We start from the raw sequence: 27,134 nt of genomic DNA on the forward strand, positions 1-27,134 counted from the left end.
TGCTGCGTAGTCGACTTGTCCATGCTTTATTGGGCAGCGAAATAAGTAGATCATGGCTGTGGGACGTAAAAAGTGTTCCCATTTCCTTTGCCGTCTCGCATTCTGCCGATGCGTGCTTGAACTGGTCCGAGACACCCTTTGCAGGTGCGATGATCTTGAGTGATGTTCTTGCTGCCATAGAGCTGGTAAGAAAAGAAACGCATGCACGAAATTTCATTTCAGATCAAGGCTGATGGGACGTTTGAATGGACCTTAATAATTACTACCTTGCCGTGTACCGTTCGCAGTTTTGAGGAATGCAATGCGAGGTCACTTAGTGCTTTCCTGAGTTGATGGTCCATCAGTGAAGGGGCAAACTGAGTTATGTAGCATTTTACTGTAAACACAAGTAGCCACCCAGCAGCGTATATGCGCTCGATGGGATCAAGCTAGTACATCAGTTGTTTGATTGGTCCTTATTAAATTGGTGCAAGGAACTAGGAGGATCGGCCATGAAATGGGCGGTGCCTTGTTATATAAATGATTTTGGTTATAAATCTCAAAATATTTAGCCATAGCTCATTTTCTAAATAACTGATTAGCTTAAATGACGAAAAAAAGCGTAATATCGTTGAAGAATAAGTTTCACTTGCATAACCTTACAATTCAATTCATTTCGTCTCTCGTAGCGAATTGCATATGGCATCCCAAACACTCCTACGTCTAAAACCAAGTGCTGTAGCTCCAAAGGAAATAACTGCCAAAAGTAATGAATCGAATCCCATCTCTCGGATTTGGTTCTTTCAAAAGCCTTTTTCTTTGACTGTTGACCAATGTGTATGTTAAGAAATGATGCAGGGCGTAGAGTATAGCAGAACTATACATGCTAAGAAACAAGGCTTTGCGAATGCTGTAGCGATCGATGTGCATGTCAGTGTTTCTTTCGGAAAGCAAGATAACGCATGAGGCTGTAGTGAATGAGAGACGCGGGACAGTGGCCGAAAAAGACTGTGCTGTCGTCGTCAGCACTCTACAAGGTGAAGCGAAAGACTGAAGGGGTATGAGCCGTCATCTGTGGACTAAGTCTTCTCGCGTTCTCTTTCTCACCCACGCCTCAAGCTCTTAGCATGAGCTGCGCGAGCGACGAGGTAAAGACTGATTATGGTGAGCGACGATGATGCCGCGACAACTTCAAGCAAAGCACTTGGCAAGACTCGGTGGCTGAAAATTGCCGTGGCACGACGCCGCAACAAACGAGCACGCCAGTTTCCATAGCTAGTGGCAGTGAAGTCATAGATATTTCTAAATGCTCAGAGTATTTTGCAAGTACGCGGGTAGTGGGAAAGCACCGATAATAATCTAAGTTTGAAAGAATGACAGCTTGCCGCGATAGTTATGCAGCAAGCCTCATACCTTACGCACACCTGACACACGCATTTAGCTGTTATTCCTGGCGACGGTCAGCAAAGTGCTCACTAATGCAGAAAAGTGTGGTCGCTTTCGTGAATGTTTTCCTATTTATTCATGGTGGCATCACGGAGGATTGTCCCCCTGCGATATCTTTAACTTCGGAAATTCTGCTCGAAGCACGCACTAACCTGCCAGCCATGGGCGCTTGTGCCACCATAACTATCAAAGCAATTAAGCGCTGCTGTCTGTTACGACTCACAACGTTGCGCGCCAGCCACAACACAAGTGGCGCTGCTCGCGCCTTTCAAGGCGCCCCTTGGTCCCGCACGGAGTGTATTGGGGTTTCGCTCTAAACTCGGTGAAGCCGTCCTCCGGATCCGGCTTTGAGGTGATGCCATATATCCAGTAAAACCTCGTTGATTTGAAGTCATTGGGGTCCTGTGAAATCTTCAAATGAACAGAACATACGAAAAATGAGATTTAATAACAGTAATGAACTTGGAGTTATTCTAAATGCCGTATTTACTCGCATAATAGGCACACTCCCACTTTAGATGCGAGAAGTCAATTTTTTTTATTTCCGCGTGTAATAGGCGCATCCCGAACTTGGCCGTGATCAGACGCTTTGTATCTTATTTTCAGGTCGCAATTGGACGCGCTCTTACTGAACTGGAGCGAGGAAAAAGAAAAAAGACTGCGGCAGGGCTGTGCAGGCTTGCCGAGTGACGAAGGGTGGTTGCCTGGGTGTCAGAGTAATCTTTGCGCCGGCATGGTTCCGGCCGCGCCTGCTCTGCTTCAAACATGTAATTGGGTCCTCAGCAAGTGCACTTGTAGTTCACTCAAAGAAGAAACATCGTTATCATGTTTGCTCTCTCATTCGAAAGTATAAAAGCTGTTTGGCTTTCTGACACGAGGTTTTGCCTTTGCTGCCACTACGCACACTTGTGCAAGCTCGGCAGACTTTTGTCACCGTTGTTTTCTCCACCACGAACCTCAACATCGTATCACATGCGCTACTCTTCGATTAGTGCTTCAGTGCAATCTTTTCAACGCCCAGTCTTCATGTTCCCTTGTACAAACTTCCTCTAACAACATGTGGAACAGTATGCTTGGCCTAATCAGCGTTTATTGCTTTTTTGTGATGAACAACCCGCCGTGGTAGTTTAGTGGCTAAGGTACTCGGCTGCTCACCCGCAGGTCGCGGGATCGAATCCCGGCTGCGGCGGCTGCATTTCCGATGGAGGCGGAAATGTTGTAGGCCTGTGTGTTCAGATTTGGGCGCGCATTAAAGAACCCCAGGTGGTCGAAATTTTTGAAGCCCTATACTATGGCATCTCTCATAGTCATATAGTGGTTTTGGGACGTTAAACCCCACATATCAATCACTCAATGAATGCTTTTTTGTGATGGTCGTGGGCAATGGAAGTTTAGTTTGTTTTGTACGGAATCCACTAAACTCTATGCACTTGGTCTACTTAAGGGGGGGACATGGGACCCAATAGTGAAATATATTAGTATTAGGCCTAGAGACATGATTTTTTCAGAGAATATTCATCTTTGTACACTGTTTCAAAATATCGAAGTACATTTTCTTTACATCAATCCAAAAGAAAGTTACTATTCTTATTTTACAAATTTGGGATGTGACTTGCATAAAAAGTAATGCATCAAGAGAGCTTACATTGAACCTGTATGTTGCAGACTATTCAAATAGTGCAAATATACAATTTAATGCTAGTACCTACAGTTTACCCAAAGTTATGAAGTTTTTAGCTCTGAATTTTCACTGCCGATTTATGGAAAATTTTGAAATTTTACAATGTCTATCAAGGTTTTCTTGCACAATCTAATATCCTATCATTCAAACAAAAAAAAATCAAGTAAATTGAATCGGTATTAGCCACACAGTGCTCATCCGATAATTGAAAACATGCAAAAGTTTGTATTTGCAACAAATGCAAAAAACTGAAAAGGTTGTGAAAATGAAGATTTCATGCATGAAAGCCACAGCACTTGTATTGACAATCACTCGGAAAGCCCCTGTGAAGTAGTCTGAAGCAGACTTTTGCTTGTGCTTTTTTGCGGCTGCCTGGAACGCCGGTGAAGACGCACGTTTCCTCTCTGAGCCGACGGCACAGCGATAGTCTTTCTCAACAGCCTGCTGGTTACCTGTGCACGTTTGATCTAGCTGCAGTTCACGCAAAATAAGCGAACTAGATTCCTTGTTCCCCAAGGTGAAACGCATAACTGCATCTGCCACGGCAGCCTCAAAGGCGAACAATGACTCGTTCTTTTCCTTCTGTGAGAGGCTCCAAATGACCGAATGCAACGCCTCATTCGCATTCGGCTTCTTCCCTCTGGTGCATCTCTGCAGGAGTTTATTGGTTGAGAAGCGTTCATAAATAAGACAGTGCATTGCTCACGACCTCTGGCAAGTTGTACTCGCTTTTTGGGATGGGCTCATTCTATGCCATGGCTGCATTATGCTTGTACCAAGATTCTGGGCCGTGTGGACAGAACCTCTGGTTGAACTTCTCGTCAGTGGATGCCACATGGTAATACGTAGCCGACCCAGCCTTGTGCATCTCGTGCACATTCCCAGAATGGGATTTCAGAGCCCAGCCGTTATAACTCGTTAATTTTGTGAAGTCACCCTTGAGGCGGCCCTTGCCACTGATGCGCTCGCTGCTGTCCCTTTTGTGCTTCTGCACATGGTTCGAGCAGTCTTCTTTTTCAACATTTATGAAGCTGTACACCCTAGCTTTTTTTTTTTACAGCACTGTACAACCGGCTGTCCTTATCACAAAGCATGGTGGTGTACCTGAGGCCATGAAGTGAAAGGGAGTGCTGAAATAAAACCATTGCTGCCTCAACTTCCATTTGGCCAGCCTTGCATGAGGTATTTTCCTGGCATGAATGTTTGGCTTTCTATTCGGAGTAGTATTCTTGGCCCTCGGGTTTTGGACCACATTCACAGCCAAGGCAAAAATTGGAGAGCACTACTTAGTCTAGCACATCACCTGAAATAACTTCTATCACAGTGGCTATTCCAATGTGAGAGGTGTGTCCTCTTGTGTGCCAGCTTCCATCAAAAGAGACGGACGGCAATATTTCCGCGGTTGCCAAAATTGAGGTCCTTGTAGAGGCACTTTACCACTGTGGCACACTTAGTCAAATGTTTGGCACAAGCTCTCGTTGCTGCTTGCTGAAGCTTCATTTTCAAGTACTCTTGGTACGTTTTCGTTTGAAGGCCCCAATGTGAGACACTGATAGTGGCAAAGATGTCATTCAGAGCTGTCTGACCATTCCCAGTGCTCTGAATTTCGGGACGTTAAACCCCACATATCAATCAATCAACCAGTGCTCTGAACCGCACATGCCATGCGGACGTTGATTTCGAACTGGTTGCAGTTACTACTGCCACCAACCCGTCACGAGCTCCATTTCGAACCAACTTCTCCACAGTTGCTGCAGTGAAGCTTCAGTCAACTGACCACGACACACTTGGCAAGAACGTTCGTTTAGTAAACTGTTCACCATGTCGAGGTCAACCATAGTGTGCGTTGAGGCTGACGAACTTTCGATGCCACGCTGACTTGCAGGAACACTAATTTTGTGATTGGTTGCCGAGACCGAGGAAAATTCTGCTGCTTTTTGCTGTGCGCGACGCTTGATGAGTTCCCGGTCAGCCGATGTCAAAAATGTCACATCTATCCTCGCAGCTCGATCACGCTTACTTGAAGTACTGCAGGCAGCAGTTGCAGTCACGCTTTCTCCGGCTGCGAGATCTGCTGCAGCAGCATTCTCTGCTGTCGTAATCACCAGCGGCGACGTTGTTTTCTGGTGCCTTGTTCAAGTACCACTGCAATCGGCAGATTCCAATGGCACCATGGTCGCCATTGCGATCGCTTGTGTTGCAGTGCCGCTTCGTCGCGGAATCTGTTGTGCTCTTCCACTGAGATCTGTAGATGTCTTCGTCGGTAGTTGCGATGATTTAAGGCACACTAGGTGCGCGCCACTGGTAGCAGTTGTGACGATTGAAGGCTGTCATTGCGTCGGGCTGCTGCATCGCGACGCCTGCCGGTCTCCTGTCGCGCTCAGCTCTGCCGACGTAGCCACCGCTGGCTGCGATGACTCCTTGGGCTGCACAGCACATTTTTTCTGTCACTTGCCGAATTTGTGCAGTGTGCGGAACTTTCGATCGCAAAACTACAAAACTTGCACAAGGCGCGGGTCGAAAAGTCGTGGTTTTCCGGAAAATTTTCCCTTCTTTAATTCCGGTTGTACTGGCATATTTTACTTCTGAAAATATCAAGCTGAAATTCGCATGAGAAATTATCTAAAAATGCTTCAAAGTGGGGAGCTGTGATGTGAGAAATGCGTGAAGGTCCCCAAAAATGGCGTACTGTATTTGCTCGCATAATCCTCCCACTTTTTTTGTGTGTGCCGGACAACCAATGCAAAGTTGGGGGGTGCAAGAATTGCGCGGGGAAAACTTTCCACAAAAACGTACAAAGCGAAAAAGAAAGCGAAGTGGCTGCAAATCGGGATTCTCACACCAGCAACTAACAGCAAGCTTTGAAAAGTACTAATTAAAGCTTACCTCAACAATAAAAGCACAGGTTCAACACAAGGGAAGATTTATTTGAGACGCAAAAAGTGGAAGCAAATAGTCGAGAATTGGAACACCATATGCAAAGCTTGTGGGCATTGCGGGCGTAGCGGTAGCGTTCGTCACTCAACAGGAGCCCTCAAAAGGTAAGCGTAGGACGTCGGTATTGGGCTGATGGCTATTTAACAGAATCGTTTGCAGTTTCCTTCTTAATCATCGATCCCAGTTTTAGGCACACGGCAGGCTCAACGTGTCGTGGTGGCTTTCAACGCCGTCACCAGTAGCGAACACATAACTCGTAGACTCCGAAGGGCCTACCAGCGGCCCTGTTGCCGTTGTTTAGTTGATCTATCACTTGCAACCTGAAACGGCCGTGTAGCTTCAATATGGCCCCATAACGTGCCAAGATTACAGACACAACATACAAAACATGCCGCAATGCGCACTGCAAATAATCCTAACATTTTTAACTGCAAAAATGTATGTACTTAGAATTACATGGGTATGATGTAATGAATGCTAGAAAGCCTAAGGAGTGCAATGCTGCAAGCTGATCGAAAATTGAACGAGTACTTCTCGAATTGCAGCACAGTAAAGCTCATTGCATGTAACCAAATACAATCTTTTATATTAAAGTAAAAAAAGAAGCTGCCCATCAAAAATAGGCTTCCAGCATTGTTTTTGCGCACATTTAGCTACATTGTGCAAAAACTATTACAGCTCTAGCTGTCCTAGGTCCACTTTTACTGAACAAAAAAAAAAGTGGTCAAAATCTGTGCTTCAAGAATAATGCTGTTAAAACTTTATTTTGCCGTTCCATGGGAAAAATATCATGGCACACATATCTTTAGTCAGTTAATATGCACTGGCAATGAAATAGGACTGATAGTTTGCACGAGCGTGTCCTTTCTTCTAGTCCTGTAGCAAGTTGTCGCCGTGTGTTCGTCTGCTGCGAGGCCGCTTATCAGTTCGGTGACTACTGACGGCGATGTGCGACAAATGTGCGTGTGTCATCCGCTATACAATAACACGGCAATGTTTTCCTGCTTGTCCAGAATGAGTTACCCATAAATGTTGCGTACCAAAGTTGCTCCCTCGCTCATCAATTTCGAGGCTACGGGAGTGCCGAGGTGCTAGTTTTCTTTTCACGTAAGACTGCCGAATTTTCGAGCGGAGATCGCGACAACATAGCGAACACGGCGTTAAAAACCAGTTGCCAATAGCCTCTATTGCGGGGGCGGTGAGCATGTTCACCGCGAACGGATTGACTCTGTAGTTCGTCGACGCGTGGCGTACTCCACTCTGACGACCCGCCGCGCAGTCCTTTCGTCAGGCGGGGGAACAGCGGCATCGGCGCGTTTAGCGATAAGACTGCAATTCCGTTCCCTCTCTACAAAGATTGATATCTCTTGTAGCTTCACTTCTGTCTTTTACTTGCCGTTGTCTAACTGATGAGGCTGCAAAACACAACCGTTTTGAGTAACGTTGTTGGCAACCAGCGGCTCGTACGTGAGTTAGGCTTACGCCGGTGACAGCCATTGACCGCGTCCAGTTCGTGATCCTCGTTGTCCTGAGCTATAGTGGGGCTCTTTCTGAAGTTCACAGCGAACGAACGAACGACTGCCACACCCGCTTCACAAATTACTGTAGCACGGAACTTCTTTACTGCCGCAGGCAGTCAGTAGCACCATGACAAAATGGAGCATGTATGTGCGTAACACGATGGTGAAGCAGACGCCGAAAGCGCCCCTTGGCCAATCGGATGCCTAGGTTTTGTCACGTGCCCCAAGCAGCCAATTGAATCGCGTGCTAGTGCTTCTCGATGACACGTTTTTGCTAAAGAAAAAACTAATGAACAAGACGAGCCAGTGGTGGCAGGTAATTAAAGATGAACGACCCTTCCAAACAAGACCAAGATGAACACGATAGCTTGTGTGTAACGGCAACAGTTCGGCGCGAAATAGGCGAGCTTTTAGCGTCAATTTGCGCTCACATTCATCTCACAGGGATGTTATAAATTGATTTTGTGCCAGAAATAATGACGCGAGAAGCTAGAAACTTCTCAGATAGGTGCAAAAACAGGTACAGATTCCAAAAATGTTAGCTTCAAAAAGTCAATTTTTTTGCGATTTTTGGCCTAAGACCCGTCTCCCCGCTTAAGCTAGGGTGATGAAAACTTACGAGATGGAGTATTTACATGTGCAGATGTCAAATATGAACTCAGTTTTTATGTACCTCTTACCATTTTGTTTTTAATTAGCCATGAAGTTATTTTGGTCACCTTTTCAGTAAATTGGCTGTACTGATCTTGCTGAATTAAATGTCATTGCATTCTACAATTAGCAATGAGTGCAAAAAGAAAGTTTCATGGCTCTAGCTTTCCTAGAACACAAGTTGTGAAGCTTAGAAGTTCATCCTTCCGTTATCAAAGAACGGTAATTTTTATTTTATTTTTTTCTAAAATTTTATGGTGTCCTATAGTTGCATATGGCACTTTATTGCGCTCACCAAGCATTCAGCTTCTCAGCAAGACAAAAATTATCAAATTCCAGTGTACCAAAGCTGAGAAGTGCTTGTCAGAAGAATGAAAGGTGGCCAAAAAAACAAACTGAGAAAATGGCAAAAAAACAAAGCTCTGTATATTCGAGGCATTCTACACAAACAGAAATGCTTCTCTTTGCATATAAATGCCTCGGAAAGCACCAGGGCAGTTGTCTTTGTCACACTTTTGTTGTTGCCGCCGCTTTGCTTGCTGCAGGATCCTGGAAGATGGTGAATGCTTCCGCTCGGCACTCATGATCCGACTAGAATTCATCTCTTCTGCCCATCGTTCGCTCATGCAGTTTTGCTCTAGCTGAAGTTCTTTCAGGATATGTGTAGACCCTTCTTTCATTCCTGAATTGAAACGCATCATGGCCTTAGCAATTGCAGTCTCAACAGCTATGAGTAAAGCATGCTTCTCTTTAGGCATTAGAGATCATGTGACAGAATGGAGTGCCTCGTTTGCATTTTGTGTCTTGCCTCTTTGGCAGCGTTTGAGCAGCTCCTTGTTATAAAGTCGCTCGGAGACTGAAAGTAGTGCATCGTGGACATTTTGTGGGAAGTTCTAGGTGTGTCTTGGCAGCGGTTCTCCTCTTGCAGTAGCAGCAGCATTCTGCTTGCACCATGAGTCACTGCCACTTGGGCACAAGGTGTGGTCGGACCTTTCTTCAGTCGATGTCACATGATATGTGGCCATGGCTGCCCGGTGCATTGCATCTGTCGCCAACATTGGACTTCAGAGCCCAGCCACAGTATCTTGACAATTTCTCTATGACATCACCTGTCAAGCGGCCTCTTTCACTTAGTAGTGTTTTGCCAGAACCTTTATGCTTTTGAACAAGATTGCGTAGTGCGGTACCGATTCGTTTTTGGACATGGTTTATACAGTCCTCTTTTTGAACCTGTATGAAACCATAGACCTATGATTCTTCAACAGCATGGACCCCGCAGGGGCACCTGCGCAAGTAGGCGTTTGGTGTGTAGCGGCACCACGGACCCGAGCTAACGGGGGAGTTTCGGCTCCCTCCCACGCCTAGCCGTGCGTGGCTTTGCCGTGTCCGGGGAAAAGGGGATCCTGGGAGTTGAGCTGACGCTGGGTGATTGGACCTTTAAGGCCCCCCGGAAGAGGCAACACACCCCTTTGGCCCCGGCTTCACGTAGACGGCACCACGGACCCGAGCTAACGGGGGAGTTTCGGCTCCCTCCCACGCCTAGCCGTGCGTGGCTTTGCCGTGTCCGGGGAAAAGGGGATCCTGGGGGTTGAGCTGACGCTGGGTGATTGGACCTTTAAGGCCCCCCGGAAGAGGCAACACACCCCTTTGGCCCCGGCTTCACGTAGACGGCACCCCTGGGCTGACCCACCCAGGGGAAATCGGCCGTCGCCTTTTCCTATCTCTCTCTCCCTACATCTTCGTCTTTATCTCTTACTATTTCTGTCCTGTCTTCTACACTCTTCCGTTTACTTCCAAACTTCCTGGCAGCTAGTGTTAACCCTGTGCAAATAGCCTACCTTGGTCTAGGCGCATTGGGTTATAATGGCGTTGTACGGCTGGCGTCTGCAGGTTTCAGCATCCGTAAACTTGCAGCGTCCCCTCGTTGGGCTCCGTGGTGGGTGGCCGCCAACGCTACTGAACAACATACAATTAGCATGCACAAAGCATTCCCTTTACTTAGTGATCGTGCGTCCTCAAAGCGGGTACGCACCGAAGATATCAATTTTTTCATCCGGCCAAGACAAACCTTTCCTCATTTCCACGTTATACACTGCGAAAAAACTAACAAGTAAGCCAGAACAGTATCCCCCTTCGTAGTGGCTAGGTCCTTAACCGAAACTCTCGGTGCCGGGTACAAGGTTACCAAAATGGCCAGTGGAGATCTACTCCTTGAAATACGTGACAAAGACTAATTCGATAAACTGAACACGCTCACAACGTTTGGAGACACACCCATCAGTATTACGCCACACAGGTCCATGAACTCATCTCGCGGGGTCGTATCGGACGCAGATTTGCTTGACCTGACCGAAGCTGAACTTTTTGAAAGATGGAAGAGCCAGAACGTGACAAACGTACAGCGTATTAAGATAAGAAGAGATCAAAAGGAAATACCAACAAAACACTTAGTACTGACGACCTTTGCTTCGAGCGATTTGCCGGAAACAATTCAGACTGGGTATACAGACATCTGTGAGGCCATATATTCCCAACCCCCGCCGTTGCTTCCAATGTCAGATATGGCCACGGCTCGCAAAGCTGTCGTGGCCAGAAAACTTGTGCTCTGTGTGGAGTCGTGGGCCATGCGTCCGACAACTGCGAAGCACCAGCACACTGTGTGAATTGTGGCGGTAGTCATGCCGCGTACTCACGTTCCTGTTCTTTCTGGAAAAAAGAAAGAGATCATCACTTTAAAAATAAAAGAAAACATTACATTTAAAGAAGCAAGAAAAAGAGTCTTGCCATTTTATGGCCCCACATATGCTGATGCAGCGCCCCAGGGGGCAGTGTCGCACCAGCCCTCGCCACTCCTTCGGCCTGCGCAGAGCGAGCCATTGGCTGTGGCGCCTGCCCCCAAGGCGGCAGTAGTTGAGTCTACTCCGCCTACTATCGAACAGAGACCAGGGACTCCAGGGTCCTCGGGTCTCAAGGCCTCACCTCGCCAGGCGAGGCCCAAGCTTCGAAAAACCAGCTCGCATGAGCGGGCATCCAGTGCCTCCGAGGAGGCAATGGATACGGCGGCACCCCTGGTGCCAAAACAGGGGTGCCTAAAACTAAAAAGCTCGTAACAGGGCCTGATAATAGCCCTGCTACTTGAGCTCGACCTTTCAGCTTAAACAAGTCACTCCCTTAACGTACACACAGCACTACTTTACTTCCAATATGGAAACACAAATTATACATTGGAACGTCAGAGGCCTGCTTAAAAACCTCGACGACGTCCAAGAGCTTTTATACAAACACTCACCTCAAGTGCTGTGTGTACAGGAAACACACATCTGAAATCCTCCAATACAAATTTTTTACGAGCTTATGTCATGTACCGAAAGGACCGAGATGATGCTGTGGCGTCATCCGGTGGCGTAGCCATTATTATTAACCAAGGAGTATCGTGTACACATTTACCACTCCAGACATCCCTTGAGGCGGTGGCTGTTCGAGCGGTACTTTTAAACAAACTCGTCACCATCTGCTCTTTGTATGTACCTCCCCACCACCGTCTTGAAAGACGTGAATCTCAGTCTTTAATAGACGAACTGCCTGAACCCTATTTGCTTCTTGGGGACCTAAATGCACATAGTGGACTGTGGGGCGATTCTCGCTCTGATGCACGAGGTCGTCTCATTGAACAATTTCTCTTACTCAACTTACTCGTCTATAGACCTCAGCATCGTGTAACCTTCACTCCTACCCCTACTGAAATGGAAAATCATAAATCTATATGGAAGTGACCATTTTCCTGTAGTGTTGAGTTCACAAACAACATATGAATGTCCTCTACATGTTCCCAAATAGCTGATAAACAAAGACTGGGAACAGTTCCACAACACTACACGTTTGAGTTGGACAGACATATGTAGGTTAAACATAGATGAAGCTGTGCAGTACTTCACAGCTTTTCTAACTGACGCAGCAGCCAGGTGCATACCGCAAACATCTGGAATGCCCGGCCAACGACACGTCCCATGGTGGAACACGGAGTGTCGTAAGGCGCGACAGGAACAGAACAGGGCATGGAGATTGCTGCGGAACTCGCCAACAGCGGAAAATCTTGACACCTTCAAGAAAATAATGTCTCAAGGAAGGAGAACGCGTCGGCAGGCCAGAAAAGAAAGCTGGCAGAAGTTTTTGTCGGAGATCAATTCATACACCCAGGAGGCTAAAGTCTGGAACATGGTCGGTAGGATAGCAGGGAAACAAGTACACACACTTCCACTCGTAAACACTCAAGGTGATACCTTGGAAGATCAGGCAAACTTCCTCGGGGCACATTTTGAACGGGTATCCAGCTCGTCCCACTATACTGACACTTTCCAAAAATACAGAACAAGAATAGAAAAGCAGAAACTCGAACACAAATCCACTAGATACGAGGCATATAACCAAGCTTTCAGTCTAGCGGAGCTCCGAACATCTCTAAACTCCTGCAGTACTTCTGCCCCAGGTTCTGCCCGTGTGGTGTATGAAATGTTAAAAAACCTACCAGCCGAAACACGAAAAACCCTACTTTGCTTGTACAATGCTATCTGGTTTTCTGGCACTATCCCTACCTCCTGGAAAGAGGCTATTATTATTCCCATTTTGAAAGAGGGCAAGGACCCTTCTTTAGCTTCAAGTTATGGGCCTATTGCACTTACAAGCTGCTTGTGCAAAGTATTCGAAAAAATGATAAACTGCCGACTTGTACATATCCTTGAAACAAACAATTTGCTCGACCCATTTCAGTGGGGGTTTCGAGAAAGTAGATCCACCACAGACCACCTTGTTCGTATCGAGGCACAGATCAGAGATGCCTTCGTCCATAAACAATATTTTCTCTCTGTGTTCCTCGATATCGAAAAGGCGTACAATACAACATGGCGTTTCGGAATTCTAAGAGACCTGTCCCACCTTGGTGTGCGCGGAAGAATGTTTCATATAATCGAAAGTTACCTGTCAAACCGGACATTCCGTGTCCGTCTGGGCAGTGGGCTCTCCCAAACATTTGTCCAGGAAACGGGCGTGCCACAAGGTGGCGTGCTTAGTTGCACACTTTTTATTATCAAAATGAATTCTTTGCACTTGTCCATTCCCTGCAATATGTTCTATTGTACATATGTCGACGACGTTCAGCTTGGCTTCAAGTCATGCAACTTGGCCATGTGTGAGCGGCAGGTTCAGCTGGGTTTAAATAAGGTCTCCAAATGGGCAGATGAAAACGGATTTCGACTTAACCCACAAAAAAGCACGTGTGTCTTGTTCTCTCGAAAGAGAGGCATGCACTCGGAACCTGACATTCGACTGAACGGGCAACGTCTGTCCGTCAAAGCCGAGCATAAATTCTTGGGCTTAATCTTGGACAACAAGTTGACCTTCGTACCGTACATCAAGTATTTAAAAACAAAATGTTTAAAAGCCATGAATGTTATAAAAGTGTTGTCACGTACTACATGGGGTAGTGATAGGCAATGCCTCATGAACCTCTATAGAAGCCTCATTCGCACCCGCTTAGATTATGGGGCCGTTGTCTATCAGTCTGCTACTCAAAGTGCCTTGAAGATGCTGGACCCCGTGCACCACTTGGGCATCCGCCTTTCTACGGGTGCTTTTCGCACCAGCCCCGTAGAAAGCCTTTATGTTGAGTCAAATGAGTGGTCGCTTCAGCTGCAGAGAACTTACATGTCCTTTGTTTATTTCCTTAAGGTGAAAGCAGACAAGAAGCACCCCTCATACTCTACAATTAATGATTTGTCGAGCTCAACTCTGTTTCAAAGCAGGCCTTCGATGAGGCAGCCCTTCTCAGTTCGCCTGAAGTGTCTAGCTGAAGAAACTGCAGTGTCACTTGAACACAGTTTAATGGCTCCTGTAGCATACCCGCCACCGTGGCAGTGGCAGACTATAGACTGCGATGTGTCTTTCCTAGAAGTTACAAAACATGCACCTATTGCCCATATCCGAACATACTTTTTGGAACTCCAACACAAATACACACGTCTTGAGTTCTTCACAGATGCCTCCAAGACTAACTCCTCTGTGTCCTACGCTGCTGTCGGACCATCCTTTTCGGATGCTGGCCCTCTACATCCATGTACAAGTATCTTCACAGCGAAAGCTTACGCGATACTTGTGGCAGCTAAACACATCAAACAATTACAAATACAAAAAGCAGTAATTTAGACTCCCTCAGTGTGGTAACGGCTCTGCACAGTCTTAAAAAACAAAAAAACCCGGTCCTTGTCTCGCTTTACTCCATTTTGTGCACACTCTACACACTCAAACATGTTGTAGTGTGCTGGGTGCCAGGGCACCGTGAGATCCAAGGCAACGTGAGGGCGGATCAGCTCGCTGCATCCGTCCATGAGAGCACCGTCATTACATTCATATCAATCCCGGCCCTTGATCTTAAGCCGTCTCTCAAACGAAACCTCAGGGACTACTGGCAGAGCAAGTGGGATACACACACACAAAACAAACTACGCATTATCAAGCCACACCTTGGCCATTGGCCACCAGTATCAAAATCACATCTAACAGAGGTAACACTAACAAGACTCGGGATAGGACACACATACACGACACACACACATCTTTTGTCCGGTGGTGATCCACCATTGTGTGAAAAATGTGGTGAGGCATTAACAGTTCTTCACGTTTTAATTCAATGTAAACAGTTAGACACTCTAAGAAGACGACACTTTCCATTATCCTACCGAGAACATATACCTCTACACCCTGCAATGTTCGTTGGCAGGGAACCGCTGTTTAGTAATAAATCATTGTTAGCGTTTTTAAAAGATATTCATAATTTTCATATCATATACCCGGGCATTCCGTAGCACAACCTCTCCAGAGAGGTTTTTGCTGCGGTGGCTACACAGGAAAGCACTTGCCTCACGGCCCTTGCACGCAAGGGTACTAACGTGTGAGGTACTTGTGCTAATGCCATACATGTCCACCATCGTTTTTCATTATGACCAACTTTTGTCACCTATTCACACCACAGACACCTTTCACGGCATGGTCATGATTTTATTACTTGTATGTTTTTACCCGCCTTATTGCGAGGAATTTTATGTCCCTTATACAGCCGCTAATCACAATCATTGTCCACATTCCTTGTCCCATGAACTGGTGCTCCTTGGCCATCAAATGGCCCTTGCGCCAAAAAACACCATATATCATCATCATTCAACAGCACGGAATGATCTACTGTCCCCATCACACTGCCTCACTGTGTACCGCAAGCCGTGGCGGGAAATTGAGTGCTCAAAGAGTGACTCCCGCCTCCACTTCCATGTGCCCTGGTTTGCACAGAGTATTTTTCTGCCAGATGTGCGTGGACTGCCAAACCAAGTAATTTGGGTGCTCTTTTGGTGGTGCGCGCTTGCGTACGGCACAAAAATTTGACAGAACAGCATAGTCCAAAACATAGCCAGAAAACAGCTCTATAACAACACGCACACCAATGTGCGACAGGTGGCCTCTGGTCATCCATGTGCTATCGTAACATATGGCCACATTACCTGGGTTGTCAAAGCACAGATCTTGGTATAATGTTTTCACTGACATGGCGCGATCGGAGAGGACCTTGTCTGCAGCTCTTGTTGCCGCAGGATTCAGTTTATTTTTCAAATAGCTCTGATAGCTTTTGTGAAGTCCCCTGTGAGAAATTCCTATTAAATAGATGTCATTTAGGGCTGTCTGGCCATTCCCTGTGCTTTGCACGGCACGAGACGCATGGATATTAACTTCAAATGCAGCGCATTCAGCCTGGGTGGGTACCCTCCCAGAGCTCCACTGGCTGTCAACAAGTCCACAGTTGCGGCACTCTGAAATCAGCTTCATCGCAAGTACATATTCACGCTCGCCTTTTTCAATAGAAATTGTCCCACTGCATGTTCGGCATTTAGCGGTTCTTGTTTATCGCAGATAAGTCGACAATCGGGTAGGTAGCCGCCGATGGGTCCGAGTCCTCGCCAGCGTTAGCAGCTTGCACTTGCTCGCCCAAGTTGCAGATAAGCTGCTGATCTTATCGGCACTCACATTCTGCTGTTGCAAAGAGGTTGGTACAAAAAGGTTCAAAAGGTTGTCTTTCCTTATGCGCTGTCTATCGCCGGCGTTGTCCGAGGCGGCCGGGGAAATAGGCGGAGATGTCGGCGTTTCATCCGACGGATCGTGTTCAGTCGCCGCGCCGTTCTGTACTACGTGCGTGTCGCATATACTCGTGTCATTATCTCTTTGCCATAGATTTCTTGCACTTTTTTTTAAACTTGTGAGCGGTGCAGAACTTGCGATACGGCTTCGGCATGATGAAAGGTTCAAGCCGGGTTCAAAACGTGGCCGAGAACATAGGCCTAACGCACTTGCCCAGTGGCTGCGCCACGCTTTGTTGGGCTGGTTCGGAGGCATGCCTGAATGTGCAGACTTGAGAAACGCTTGCTCCCATTTCTCGTTAGCTCGCGTGAGTTCAGGAAGCAGACGAGAACAATGGCATGTGAGCGAGATACACTCGCGCTTCACGTGCGCTCCACTGCGGCACGCAGCAGACAGCTCGCGGAGCCCGGCGAATCTGAAGGCACAATTTAGACCCACGCCGAGGGAGGCGCTGCGAAGCGTGGCGCTGTCAGTCAATGTGGGGAGAAAACTGGTTACTCGAGTGTTGGCCTCTCCGCTGTCCCATTCAACCTGCTTGAAAACGCGTTGCTTTGCTCGACCGCTGCACGCGTTTTGCACGTGTTTTTGAGAGTCTCCCGTCGCGCGCGCGCGGTTATGATGTATGCGCTCTGTCCGCATTTAATAGGTTGCCGCAATTGAGGATTTTTTTTTTTCGTGGCAGCAATTTGGTAAAAGGGTAGCGAAGCAAGTTGTAGCAGACGACGCCGTCCTCGTCAGAGCGAAGTGCGTTTCGCAAGTGAAAGACGACGCTGTTTATGTCGTTAGAGGTGAATAAAACTTTCTGTACGTTCATAATTATATACCTGTTTTATTTGGTTTACTCTGTGGACTATGCACTATGTTTGTTCCTGGATGCATGGGTAAGGCCGCTTCTCGTGCTTTAGGTTAAGCGGTTCTTGCGCTGTGACTGCTATTAGTTGGGATACCTTAATTTACTAGCACCCACCCAAGTTATCGTGCGGTGTATACACAACACTTCAAAAATAAATGGTCTATTTGGGGCTTCTTTTTGACCCACAACAGTAATTGACATCTATCTCGTGTGTCTTTCCTTGCATTATCACCGCTCTCATCGCGCGTACCTTGAGTTCACGAACAGCGTGCGTACCGTCATGATGAGCGGCCAACTTTCAGAGAAACTTTTTTGTGTGTGTCTAATCTTCAGGGGAAGAGCGCATTGCTATAAAGGCATTTTATCTTAGTCGCGTATCGAAAATGCACCGTGTTGTTTGGGCTACCCCTGCACACTCAGTAACAACTAGTTCACTGTATCTGTCAACGGACGTGCAACAACAGCTAATGCATTTTTTTTTTCATAGTTGTCCAAGCTTTTGGCAACCACACACTTCCGTCGGCGCTGCGTAGATTTAAAAATATATAACAACACATTACCAATACCACATGTGCACACAGCTTCAACTACTACGTCCCCAACAATATCAAATAATAGTAGCAGCATAAAATATTTCTTAGCTATTTTTTCTTAGCTATTTTTTAACAGTGCTCTAAGACGGGCGTTGAAAATTTATACTTTTAAGATGGGGACGTGCACCTCCCACTAACTCGATAATTAGAGGAACGGTGACGCAGGAATTAACACCCGTAATTTTGAATGCATTGTGTGCGTGCTAATTTTTATGAATAAAAAATGTTTACATACTTTTTTCGGCGCACTGCATTAATCCATTTCTGTCGGTTTGGGAATCAATAGAATTTCACTGGTGGAGTCGACCTCTTCGTGTTTGCATGGTTATTGTGACAGTTGACGACGCAGCGATGTCACCCCCTTTTCTGTTGGGGTGACATCGCGGAACGAGGAACGTTTCACGTGCTTTGCAAATGCGTGGAAGCCAAAGGAAGTGGAAGGGTCGGAAGACTCTATTGTTGTGCGCTTTTTCTGGCAGGGGAAAGGCAAGCGCTGGCGTTGCCGGGCAAACTTGAGCGGGTCTCCCCTATAGGCTCACGCGAGGGGGCTTTTTGTTTACGCGGATTCACGGCGTGCATATTGAGTAGACGAAAATAAGCGTAGTGGGATATGAAAGAAAAAGGACGGCTCTTTCGAATGCGACCAAGACTGCTGCTGTAGCAAGCATAGAACGGCAACACCACGGCGCCGAAAAAGCCAGTTTTTCACGCGTCCAACGGCAAAACTTCACTAACGTCGCAGAAAATTTTTATGGCGAAATTGCCAATCTAATACACGTGAAAATTGGCGAGATTATGCAGCGATACTGGGAGAATTCAAATATAGCATTTTCAAAAAATCATTTTTTTGCATTTTTCAGCCTCAAAGACCCACTTCTCCTCTTACGAGATGGCACGCTATATTATCAGTGGCTGGAATGAGCACATGACATTATTGCTGCAGTTTTTGGGGGTGCGATAATTACTCGAAGAAAAACGAAATCTTATTCTTCTTGGACGATGTGGGGGCGCGAGAATTATGCGAGTGCAAAAATTGTGCTAGTAAATACGGTAGTTCACGTCTTGTTGCTAAAACGACGCGTTGGCCGCCATTTGCATTCAGGCGCGCATGCTGTGAATGCCTTCCCCTTCACAATTCACAAGTAGCCAGTGTCGTATCTTCACAAAAAATAAACAAAAAACAGTGCATACATCACGCGTTTTGAATATCGTGGCAAGCAGCGCGAGGCCACCATTGGTCGGCGGTGCGCTCCACCTCCTCCCCCCCCTTATCTTTGATTTCGGCGTTTCTCTTCAGTTCGGCGTTTCTCTGCGGTTTGAGCTGTTCGGCATTTCTCTGCAGTTTTGCATCATGGCAAGCCCCAAGAACTGCAGTTTAGGTAATCGAAAGTGCAGAACTAGCCCCAAGTATCGAGGGAAACGGCGCGGACGCTTCTCAAAGAGACGGCGAACACCGACCAACGCCCCGACGCTCAGATTTCGGATAGGCCTAACACTGACACCGAACCCCGCGGCGACAATGGTTGTGAAATAGCCGCTGCCGCGGAATTCGTCGGTGCATCCCAAATGAAGAGCAGGTTCTTCGAGAGTGAATGTAGACCAGTAGGTGCTGCTACTGCCAACACGCTGCTTTGCTAAATTGATGCGCTGACTGGCCTTGTGGTGGGTGCGCAATTCCTAACCTGCCGCGAATGGAAACTTGGCGTCTGAGAGGTAGCTGGAAAGCGCAAAGGGCTTTCAGCATTCCTTGTACTGTGCTGTGAAAATACCATTTGTCCTGAATCTACTTTCATTCACGCACGTGTCGAGACGTATTACTTTGGTCAGGAAGCAAGGGACGAGCGCTCGTTTCGACAGCGGCAGCTCGTGTGATAACTTGACTGTAAATGTGAAGGCAGTCCTGGTAGCACGCGCTATAGGTGCAGGCCATGACCAACTTTCACAATTCTGTGCGATTCTCGGTCTTTCGTGCATTCAGTGGAAGCTGCTTTTTATTGTGGCCCAATATGCAAAAAAAAAAAAAAACGGTTTCCTAATAAATGCCAACTTTCCAAACTTGTTTTTCTCATTTTTTTTTTTGATAATTTCACATTTTCCGGGCAGCCTTTTAGACACTTATACTTATTGTATAGTAATGAAACTTGGCACGCATATTCTTCAACACACGCGGAATGCAAATACCTACTTCAAATTGCAATGCCTACCAGAATTAGTTGTGAAAATATTAGGTTGTTGTTTCAAGTAAAATAAGATCAGACAATGCTTTTACAGAAAGTCAAGTTCATAAAAGAGTACCCGCAAAACGTGTAACTTTTTGCTAGTGTGCATGGCATAACTAACTATAGCAGCTACACAAAAAATGATTGCATATATGAAATCTCCATGAAAAACTATAACAAAATTTTCTAGTGTCTGACTAGAAATAAAATTAAGTTCTTTCGAGGAGTGTCTCCCCTTAACGATGCGTCATTTGGAGTTCATTTTTTGCTAGCAGGTGCAGGATGATATAAAGAGATTGAAAATCGCTGAACTGCAAAATAGGTTTTTTTGGGTGTTTTTTTCGTCGCAAAGACCTGGGAGACTGGTCTTAAGGCTCTTGTCTAATTTTGAAGTCTATTTTTGAACCAAACGTGACAAAAGTTGGCATGCTTACTCAGTTCGTTCTCCCGATTCTGAAAATATGGGTATTTTTCTGTAGGTTCATTAGTTCATTATTTAATTGGGATAACAATATTGTTCCTACTAAAATATAAAAATAACCACCAGTCAGAAATTCATCATTGCGTGTAATTCCGTCACTACAATGATTGATCTCTTGTAGCTTCACTTCTGTTTTTTAAACGTGCCGTCCTCTATCTGATCAGGCTGCAGAACACAACCGCTCTTGGTAACGTTGTCTGCAACCAATGAGCTCGTACGCAAGTTATGCCTACACCGGTGATTCAACGACCGCCGTCTCCCGCGGCGAGTTCGTTATCCTCGTCTTGAGCCATAGCGGGGCTCTCTGAAGTTCACAGCGAGCGAATGATTGCCACATCCGCTTCACAAATCACTGTGGCATGGAACTTCTTCACTGCCGCAAACAGTCAGTAGCACCATGACAAAATGGTACATGTCTGTGTGAATCAGGATAGTGAAGCTGACACCGGAAACACCACTTGGCCAATCAGATGCCTAGGTTTTGTCATGTGCCCCAAGCAGCCAACATAGTCGTGCGCTAGTGCTTCTTAATCATGCGCTTTTGCTGAACAAGCAATGAGCAAGGCGAGCCAGCGGTGGCGGGAAATCGAAGATGAACGACCCTTCCAAACGAGACCAAAATGAACACAATAGCTATTGTGTAATGGCAACAGTTCGTCCAAGAAAAAGCGAGTTTTTGGCGCGAGTTTGCGCCCACATTCATGTCACAGGGATATTAAATTGATCTTGCGCCAGAAATAATGACACGAGAAGCTAGAATTTTGTCAGATACGTGCCAAAATAGGTACAATTTCTGAAAATGTTAGCTTCAAAAAATCTTTTTTTGCGATTTTTAGCTTTCTAAGACCCCTCCCCCCTTGGAGCAAAGGGGGATAGGTAGCGCTTGGGACACTCGAATGGTGGCTAGCAATTGCCTGTCCTTTTCCTCTTTCTTCCTTTTTTGCCTGCCGGAAGTAGAAAGGCTGCAATGATTTAGTTGCCACTCTTTAGTATTGCTGTGTTGCATTGCCTTATGGCTCTCACGGGCCATCGTTTCCACGAATTGTGGTGGCAAAATGGGGATCTGGGCTTAGCACAAGCCAGTCCGTTTTCAAATTATTCGTACTGGTGATGACCGTCACTTAAACTTCTCCTCTCAGACATGCATTGCAAAGCACGGGACCACAGAAATATTTCGACGACTAAGGCGGGAGATCCTCCTCGAAAAACTTACTTCAGATATTTGTGACAGCTCAATGAATCTTTCACCAGTTATAGTTTGAGCTGAGCTCCTTTTTTCAAGTCTGCTTTTATTTTTTATGGCTCCTTAGTTAACTTTTTGCAGACCATGCGCTTGTAAAAACAATGCATTTTTATGTAAGCTTAGGTAACCATAGTAAGCACAAGAAAGCTCTAAAAATAGCAAATGTTGCTCCTAATTAATTGCATGATTCAATAAAGCAAAGAAACATTGTGTAACATTTGTGTGCTAGCCTAGACAAAAAATTTTAATGCTGAGTTTGAGTTTTACCATACTCGAGGAACAAGCTTCTGGAGTTATCTAGCTGAATATGTTTTGGAGACCTCTGAAAGTTTGGAGACCTACTGATTTGAATTCGGTACATGTTGAACTTTAAGCATGCCAAGTTCCATTGCAATCTGATTACGTAAAGCATACAAATTAGTGCACGAGCTCTAAAAATGCCAAAAATGTGGAACTTGGAAAAAGCGGTTTGAAAGTTCAAAAACATGTTTAATACTATACTCTTCAACCATTCTGCATTGAAATTCAGAGAATGTCAACAAAGCTATCTTGAGAAGGTCGATAGTTTAAAAATAATCCAGCACTATATATTGGACCCTTACAGTATCTGCAAGCTGCCTCCTCCCGACGGGCCTTTTTTTTTTTTTTTTTTTTCTGGTAGGGTACTGCGGCGATGGGCTGTTGCTCTCGGGCTCGTGCGAGGTTTTCGGCGGCGGTGGCGGTGTGCACTTTGTTTTTTTTGCTAATGGCAGTTCTTGTGACACACTAGTTTTCGAATGCCAATGATGGCACAAAACCCCACAAGCTGCTCGTGTCTGATGCCGATCGCACGCGGTGCGACTACAGATTTCACGCTCACAGCGAAGCTGGTTGGTGCACTGCCGCTGGCGGACGTTTCCTCGCTTCCAGTGCCTGGCAGATACACGCGGCTTGACGTGTACGTGGACGAAACAACAGTTGCAGCACATGTGTCATTTCGGCGCTAAAGTTCCGAGAACAATGCCAACAGTTGCAGCACATGTGTCATTTCGGCGCTAAAGTTCCGAGGACAATGCCAGTCTTTATAGTCTACTTGCCATTACTCGAATGGACTGCTCGCACTGCCCGCAGTTGGGGCCTACTGCGCCGCTGACAAGGTTCTGCATCGCTTCGGTTCCACTAATATGTTTCCGCGTTCGTCTTGACACTTGCTTTTTTCGGCGAACATCTTTCACTCTAAAGCCTTCACGAAGTCATCGACGCTAGGAATGAAGCTTGAACAATCCAAATGTGGTGCGTCGCTGCTGCCGCAGCTAGGCCTAGCTGCAGATGAATCTCTCACGGGTGCTCACTACTTGCATTTGGGGCGCCTTCCCTCGGGCTGGTGCCGCGTAATAAACTTTCGTGAACGAAAGTAGTGTTTCTCACTGGCATTCATGGTGCGGAAATTATAACTCGGGTGCTTGCGTTCGTCAATGTATTGGCAAACGCAGAACAAAAAAAGTGCTCGCAACCAATGGCAGGGCTCCGATCATACCACGTGACATCGAAGGCCCACTCGCCTCGCTAGAATGCAGTGGCAAAACGATTTTTAGCGTGAATGCCACTCTGCCGAAGTGGGTTCTGAGGGAAGAGGGTCAGGCCTACATGCCCGCAAAATTTGAAGAGCCGGCGATGCCGTATAGGGATGTGCCACATGTTTGAAAATCGGCTAATTTCGCACTATTTTTCGATAACTTCTACTTAATTCTCAGCTTTGATTTTTTAATATATTAAGGAGGAGGCGTGGAAGAATGCACAACACAAGAAAACACAAAATCGACTTTTTCGAAAAAAATTTTGGTTTTTCGACATACCCTAGCCTCGTAACCGATAGCCATTGCTCCGATATTTCAGAACTTTGTCCGGACTGCTAGAATCGCAGTGATTTTAACCACACGCTCTGGAGGTGCCCCTCTTTAGAGAGAAAATATGAAGAATTTTCTGAGAACTCCTTTCATTTAATGCTCACGAGTCCGGTTCTCGTACAACTCAAGGCTGTCCAGAAGGCCCACGATGCGGCGGTGGGGCTAGGCCTCCCCGTCCCAACGTGGGAGCGGCCCGCGATCCTACCTCTATAAAACGGGGGTGTAATCCTTCAGGACCCCAATAAGTTTTTCATCCATCCATTCGGCCCACATCTCCTTTTAAGCAGAATTTTGACGTCACTCAGAGTTCAAATTGGTAAGGTTTTGCTGTAGATTGATATGGCAAGCTAGCAGTGGTTGTCTAGCATAAAAAACTGCCCGCATAAATGCCTCGTATACCACTTTAACACGTGTCCATGGGGATGAGCTATACGGCCATATATGATCATGTGTCACACATTGTCGGTTCTCATCCCCATTGTAGTTGCTACGCGAAGTCTGTGCCCATTTAACTTGAGCTACGGTGTCAGTATTAGTGCATCTGGTGATGCAACCACTCTGCCAATCCTGCTTGCCTGCGACAGTTGTGCCGCACTGGCATGGGGTGATGTAACAGGTACCGTGGTCTTGTCTTTCATATGACTGTAGGAAAAGCTGTAACATTAATACGAAAAGTCACATCTTTCATAGCATTGAACTTGCTATAGTGTTGATTACATGCTTCTTTTTCTTTCAGGAGGAAATTATGGAGGTGGCTCCATGGGCGGAAACATGATTGGCGGGAACAATTACACCTCATTTTGAATACCATAGTGGTCATGAGTTCATTTTAAAATTCTTTTCTACTGTATAGTGAATGTGTTAACTCTCTGTATTTGGAACCTGAAGATTCATGTCATTGTCCATTACAAATAAATGTCTCGACAATATGTAATGCAGGGGTCATGTCATACAGTGGTGGAATTGCACCAATAGAGTTTTTTATGCTGCTCAAAATGGAACTATGTTGCTGCCATTTACTATGAGGTAATATGTGGCCTTTTGTTGGCTAGCCATTTTTGCGATTGTGCGGCTAGGCAGCAAAATTGGTTTTCTAGTCTGAACACGGCATCTGTGGCTGTGGCTGCCAGTTTTCGAACACATAAAGGATACAGAACTTCAAATATTGAATACACAGATCGTTTAAATAAAAGTTCAAATAGCTCTTCTGCTATTAAATTAAATTGAGGGACAGCATTGTATTAGGTTGTAACACTGTGAAAATGCTTCTGGTTATGTGCAAATATGCCAAAATATAAACTTAACATATTCACCTGGTGAGCTAGAGCACTGCACAGGCCCGGCTCAGTCCGCCTGGTGTTTTTGAATATCGCCCGGACCTAAAAATGCCAGAAACAGGCTCAACTTTTTTACACCGTGCAAACAAGTTCGCCAACTCTACAGTAGACCACGGCGACCACATTTTTCAAATATTACACACCCGCTTGCCGCAAACTCCATTTCGAAAAACAATCATATGCCCATTTCCTTCGCCTGACCAAACCTTGTTACGTGCACAGTGACTAAAGCTGGACATGGAGGAGTCTTAATGGCGAAAACAAGAACGAAATAGACTTTATAGTGAGTGCACACCCAGGCATCGTGCAGGATGTGGAAGTGGTTGGCAAGGTACGATGCATTGATTATAGAGTGGTACGGTCTCGAATTCGCTTAAACGACAAACTGATACGTAAGAAACCAATCGATGAGCTAGCACTGAGAGGGAAAGTACTGGAATGCAGAGTCCCGCTTCAGAACAGGTACTCTGCTTTTATTGAGGAAACCAGCTGAGCGTAGATACAATGAATAACCTGACGAGTATCATTATGGAGTGTGCAGTGGAAGTTGGAGACACGGCAGTTAGACAGGACACTGGCAAGCTTTCCCAGGAATCGAAGAATATCAAGAAGAAGCGTCAAAGCACGAGTTTCAAGTACAACAGACAAAATAGAACTGGCAGAGCTTTCGAAGTTGATTAATAAGCATAAGGTATCCAATATAAGAAGGTATAACATGGAGAGAATGCAACACGCTCTGAAAAACGGAGGAAGTGTCAAAGCAATGAAGAGGAAATTTTGGATAGGCAATAGCCGGATGTATGCACTAAGGGGCAAAGAAGGCAAAATAACTACCAATATGGATAGGATAGTTGAAATAGCGGAGAAGTTTTACAGAGATCTGTACAGTAGCCGGGACAATTATGACTTTAATACTATAAGAACTAGCAGTAACCCAGATGACACCCCACCAGTAATGATAGAAGTCGGAAAAGCTGCGGAGGGCATGGAAAAACGCAAAGCTGCTGGTGAAGATCAGGTAACATCAGATCTGCTGAAAGACGGAGGACAGATTGTGTTAGGAAAACTAGCCACCCTGTTTACGGGGTGTCTCCTGACGGGAAGAGTACCAGAGTCTTGGAAGAATGCTAACATCATCTTAATACATAAGGAGGTGACAAGGACTTGAAAAATTTAAGGCCGATGAGCTTGCTCTCTGTAGTATACAAGCTATTTACAAAGGTAATTGCTAACAGAGTTGAGAAAATAGAATTCAATCAACCAACGGAACAAGCAGGATTTTGAACGGGCTATTCAACAATTGACCACATTCATACTATCAATCGGGTAATAGGGAAATGCTCAAAATATAGCCAACTACTATACATAGCCTTCACAGACTACGAGAGGTGTTTGATTCAGTAGAAATATCAGCCGTCATGCAGACACTGCGGAATCGGCGTCGATGAAGCATATATAAACTACAGGGGATCAACTGCGACCATAGTGCTTCATAAAGAAAGCAACAAAATACCAATCGACAAGGGTGTCAGGCATGGGGATACAATCTCCGCAATGCTATTTACCGCGTGCTTACAGGAGGTTTTCAGAGGCCTGGAGTGGAAACAGTTAGGAATAAGAGTTAATGGAGAGTACCTTATAATACCCCTGTCACACGGGCACCCGCGAAGACCGTTTACCTCCCTCGTCCTTACGACAACGAAGATGCGGTCCGTGTCACACGGCCACCCTTACCCAAACGAAGGTAAACGGAGCGTTTCGCAAAGGACGTTCAACTAGGGTGGATCGTTGAACTAGGGTGGCCACCCTAGTTCAACAATCTCCCTTCGCAGCGAAACGAGGTACTCTCGTCCCCAGCAGTCTAGAGGTCAGAGAAAAATTTCGAGCACTAAGTGGCCGCAGTGAAAGAATAATACATTTTGGCAATCTTAAACGTTCTTTCGTTGTACTCATTCACAACGCGTGTTTGTTTACATATATTTACGCCCGACAGAGTTTACTTACTCTCAACACCGATGCTCTACACTCCGTGCCTCGAACGTGGTGCCTCGCGAGTCGGGCCGGCCGGCGCCATTGAAAAATATTTCGTCCATGCGTGTGGTTGTGGTCGTCGCTGTGTCACTCATGGCTGAG

The 27,134-nt window shown here is 46.0% G+C and overlaps 1 protein-coding gene and 1 long non-coding RNA gene across 5 annotated transcripts in view; one reads left to right on the forward strand and one right to left on the reverse strand.

The window, feature by feature from the left end:
• The window catches only part of LOC119187346 (heterogeneous nuclear ribonucleoprotein F), a 69,269-nt gene extending 44,671 nt beyond the window's left edge, over positions 1 to 24,598 (forward strand). For 2 of the 3 annotated variants that reach the window (XM_037435510.2, XM_037435511.2), the window contains exon 11: positions 24,401 to 24,598. In XM_037435510.2, coding sequence (XP_037291407.1) covers positions 24,401 to 24,468 — 68 coding nt within the window. In that variant the 3' untranslated portion in view covers positions 24,469 to 24,598. Of the gene's footprint in view, positions 1 to 2,031; positions 2,193 to 24,400 lie in introns of all 3 variants that reach the window. The other variant, XR_012887226.1, reaches the window with a different exon arrangement.
• LOC142776008 (uncharacterized) lies at positions 1 to 26,822 on the reverse strand. 2 transcript variants are annotated; one of them, XR_012887228.1, is made up of 5 exons: positions 26,736 to 26,822; positions 24,978 to 25,043; positions 10,676 to 10,920; positions 10,053 to 10,167; positions 1 to 182 (listed from the first exon to the last, which is right to left on the reverse strand). It is a non-coding gene; the product is annotated as an uncharacterized LOC142776008 (long non-coding RNA). The 2 variants fall into 2 exon arrangements; XR_012887227.1 differs by having other exon boundaries at positions 10,053 to 10,170.
• Between the last annotated feature and the right edge of the window lie 312 nt (positions 26,823 to 27,134).

Source organism: Rhipicephalus microplus, chromosome X (assembly GCF_043290135.1).
Source record: "Rhipicephalus microplus isolate Deutch F79 chromosome X, USDA_Rmic, whole genome shotgun sequence".
Classification (NCBI taxonomy): domain Eukaryota; kingdom Metazoa; phylum Arthropoda; class Arachnida; order Ixodida; family Ixodidae; genus Rhipicephalus; species Rhipicephalus microplus.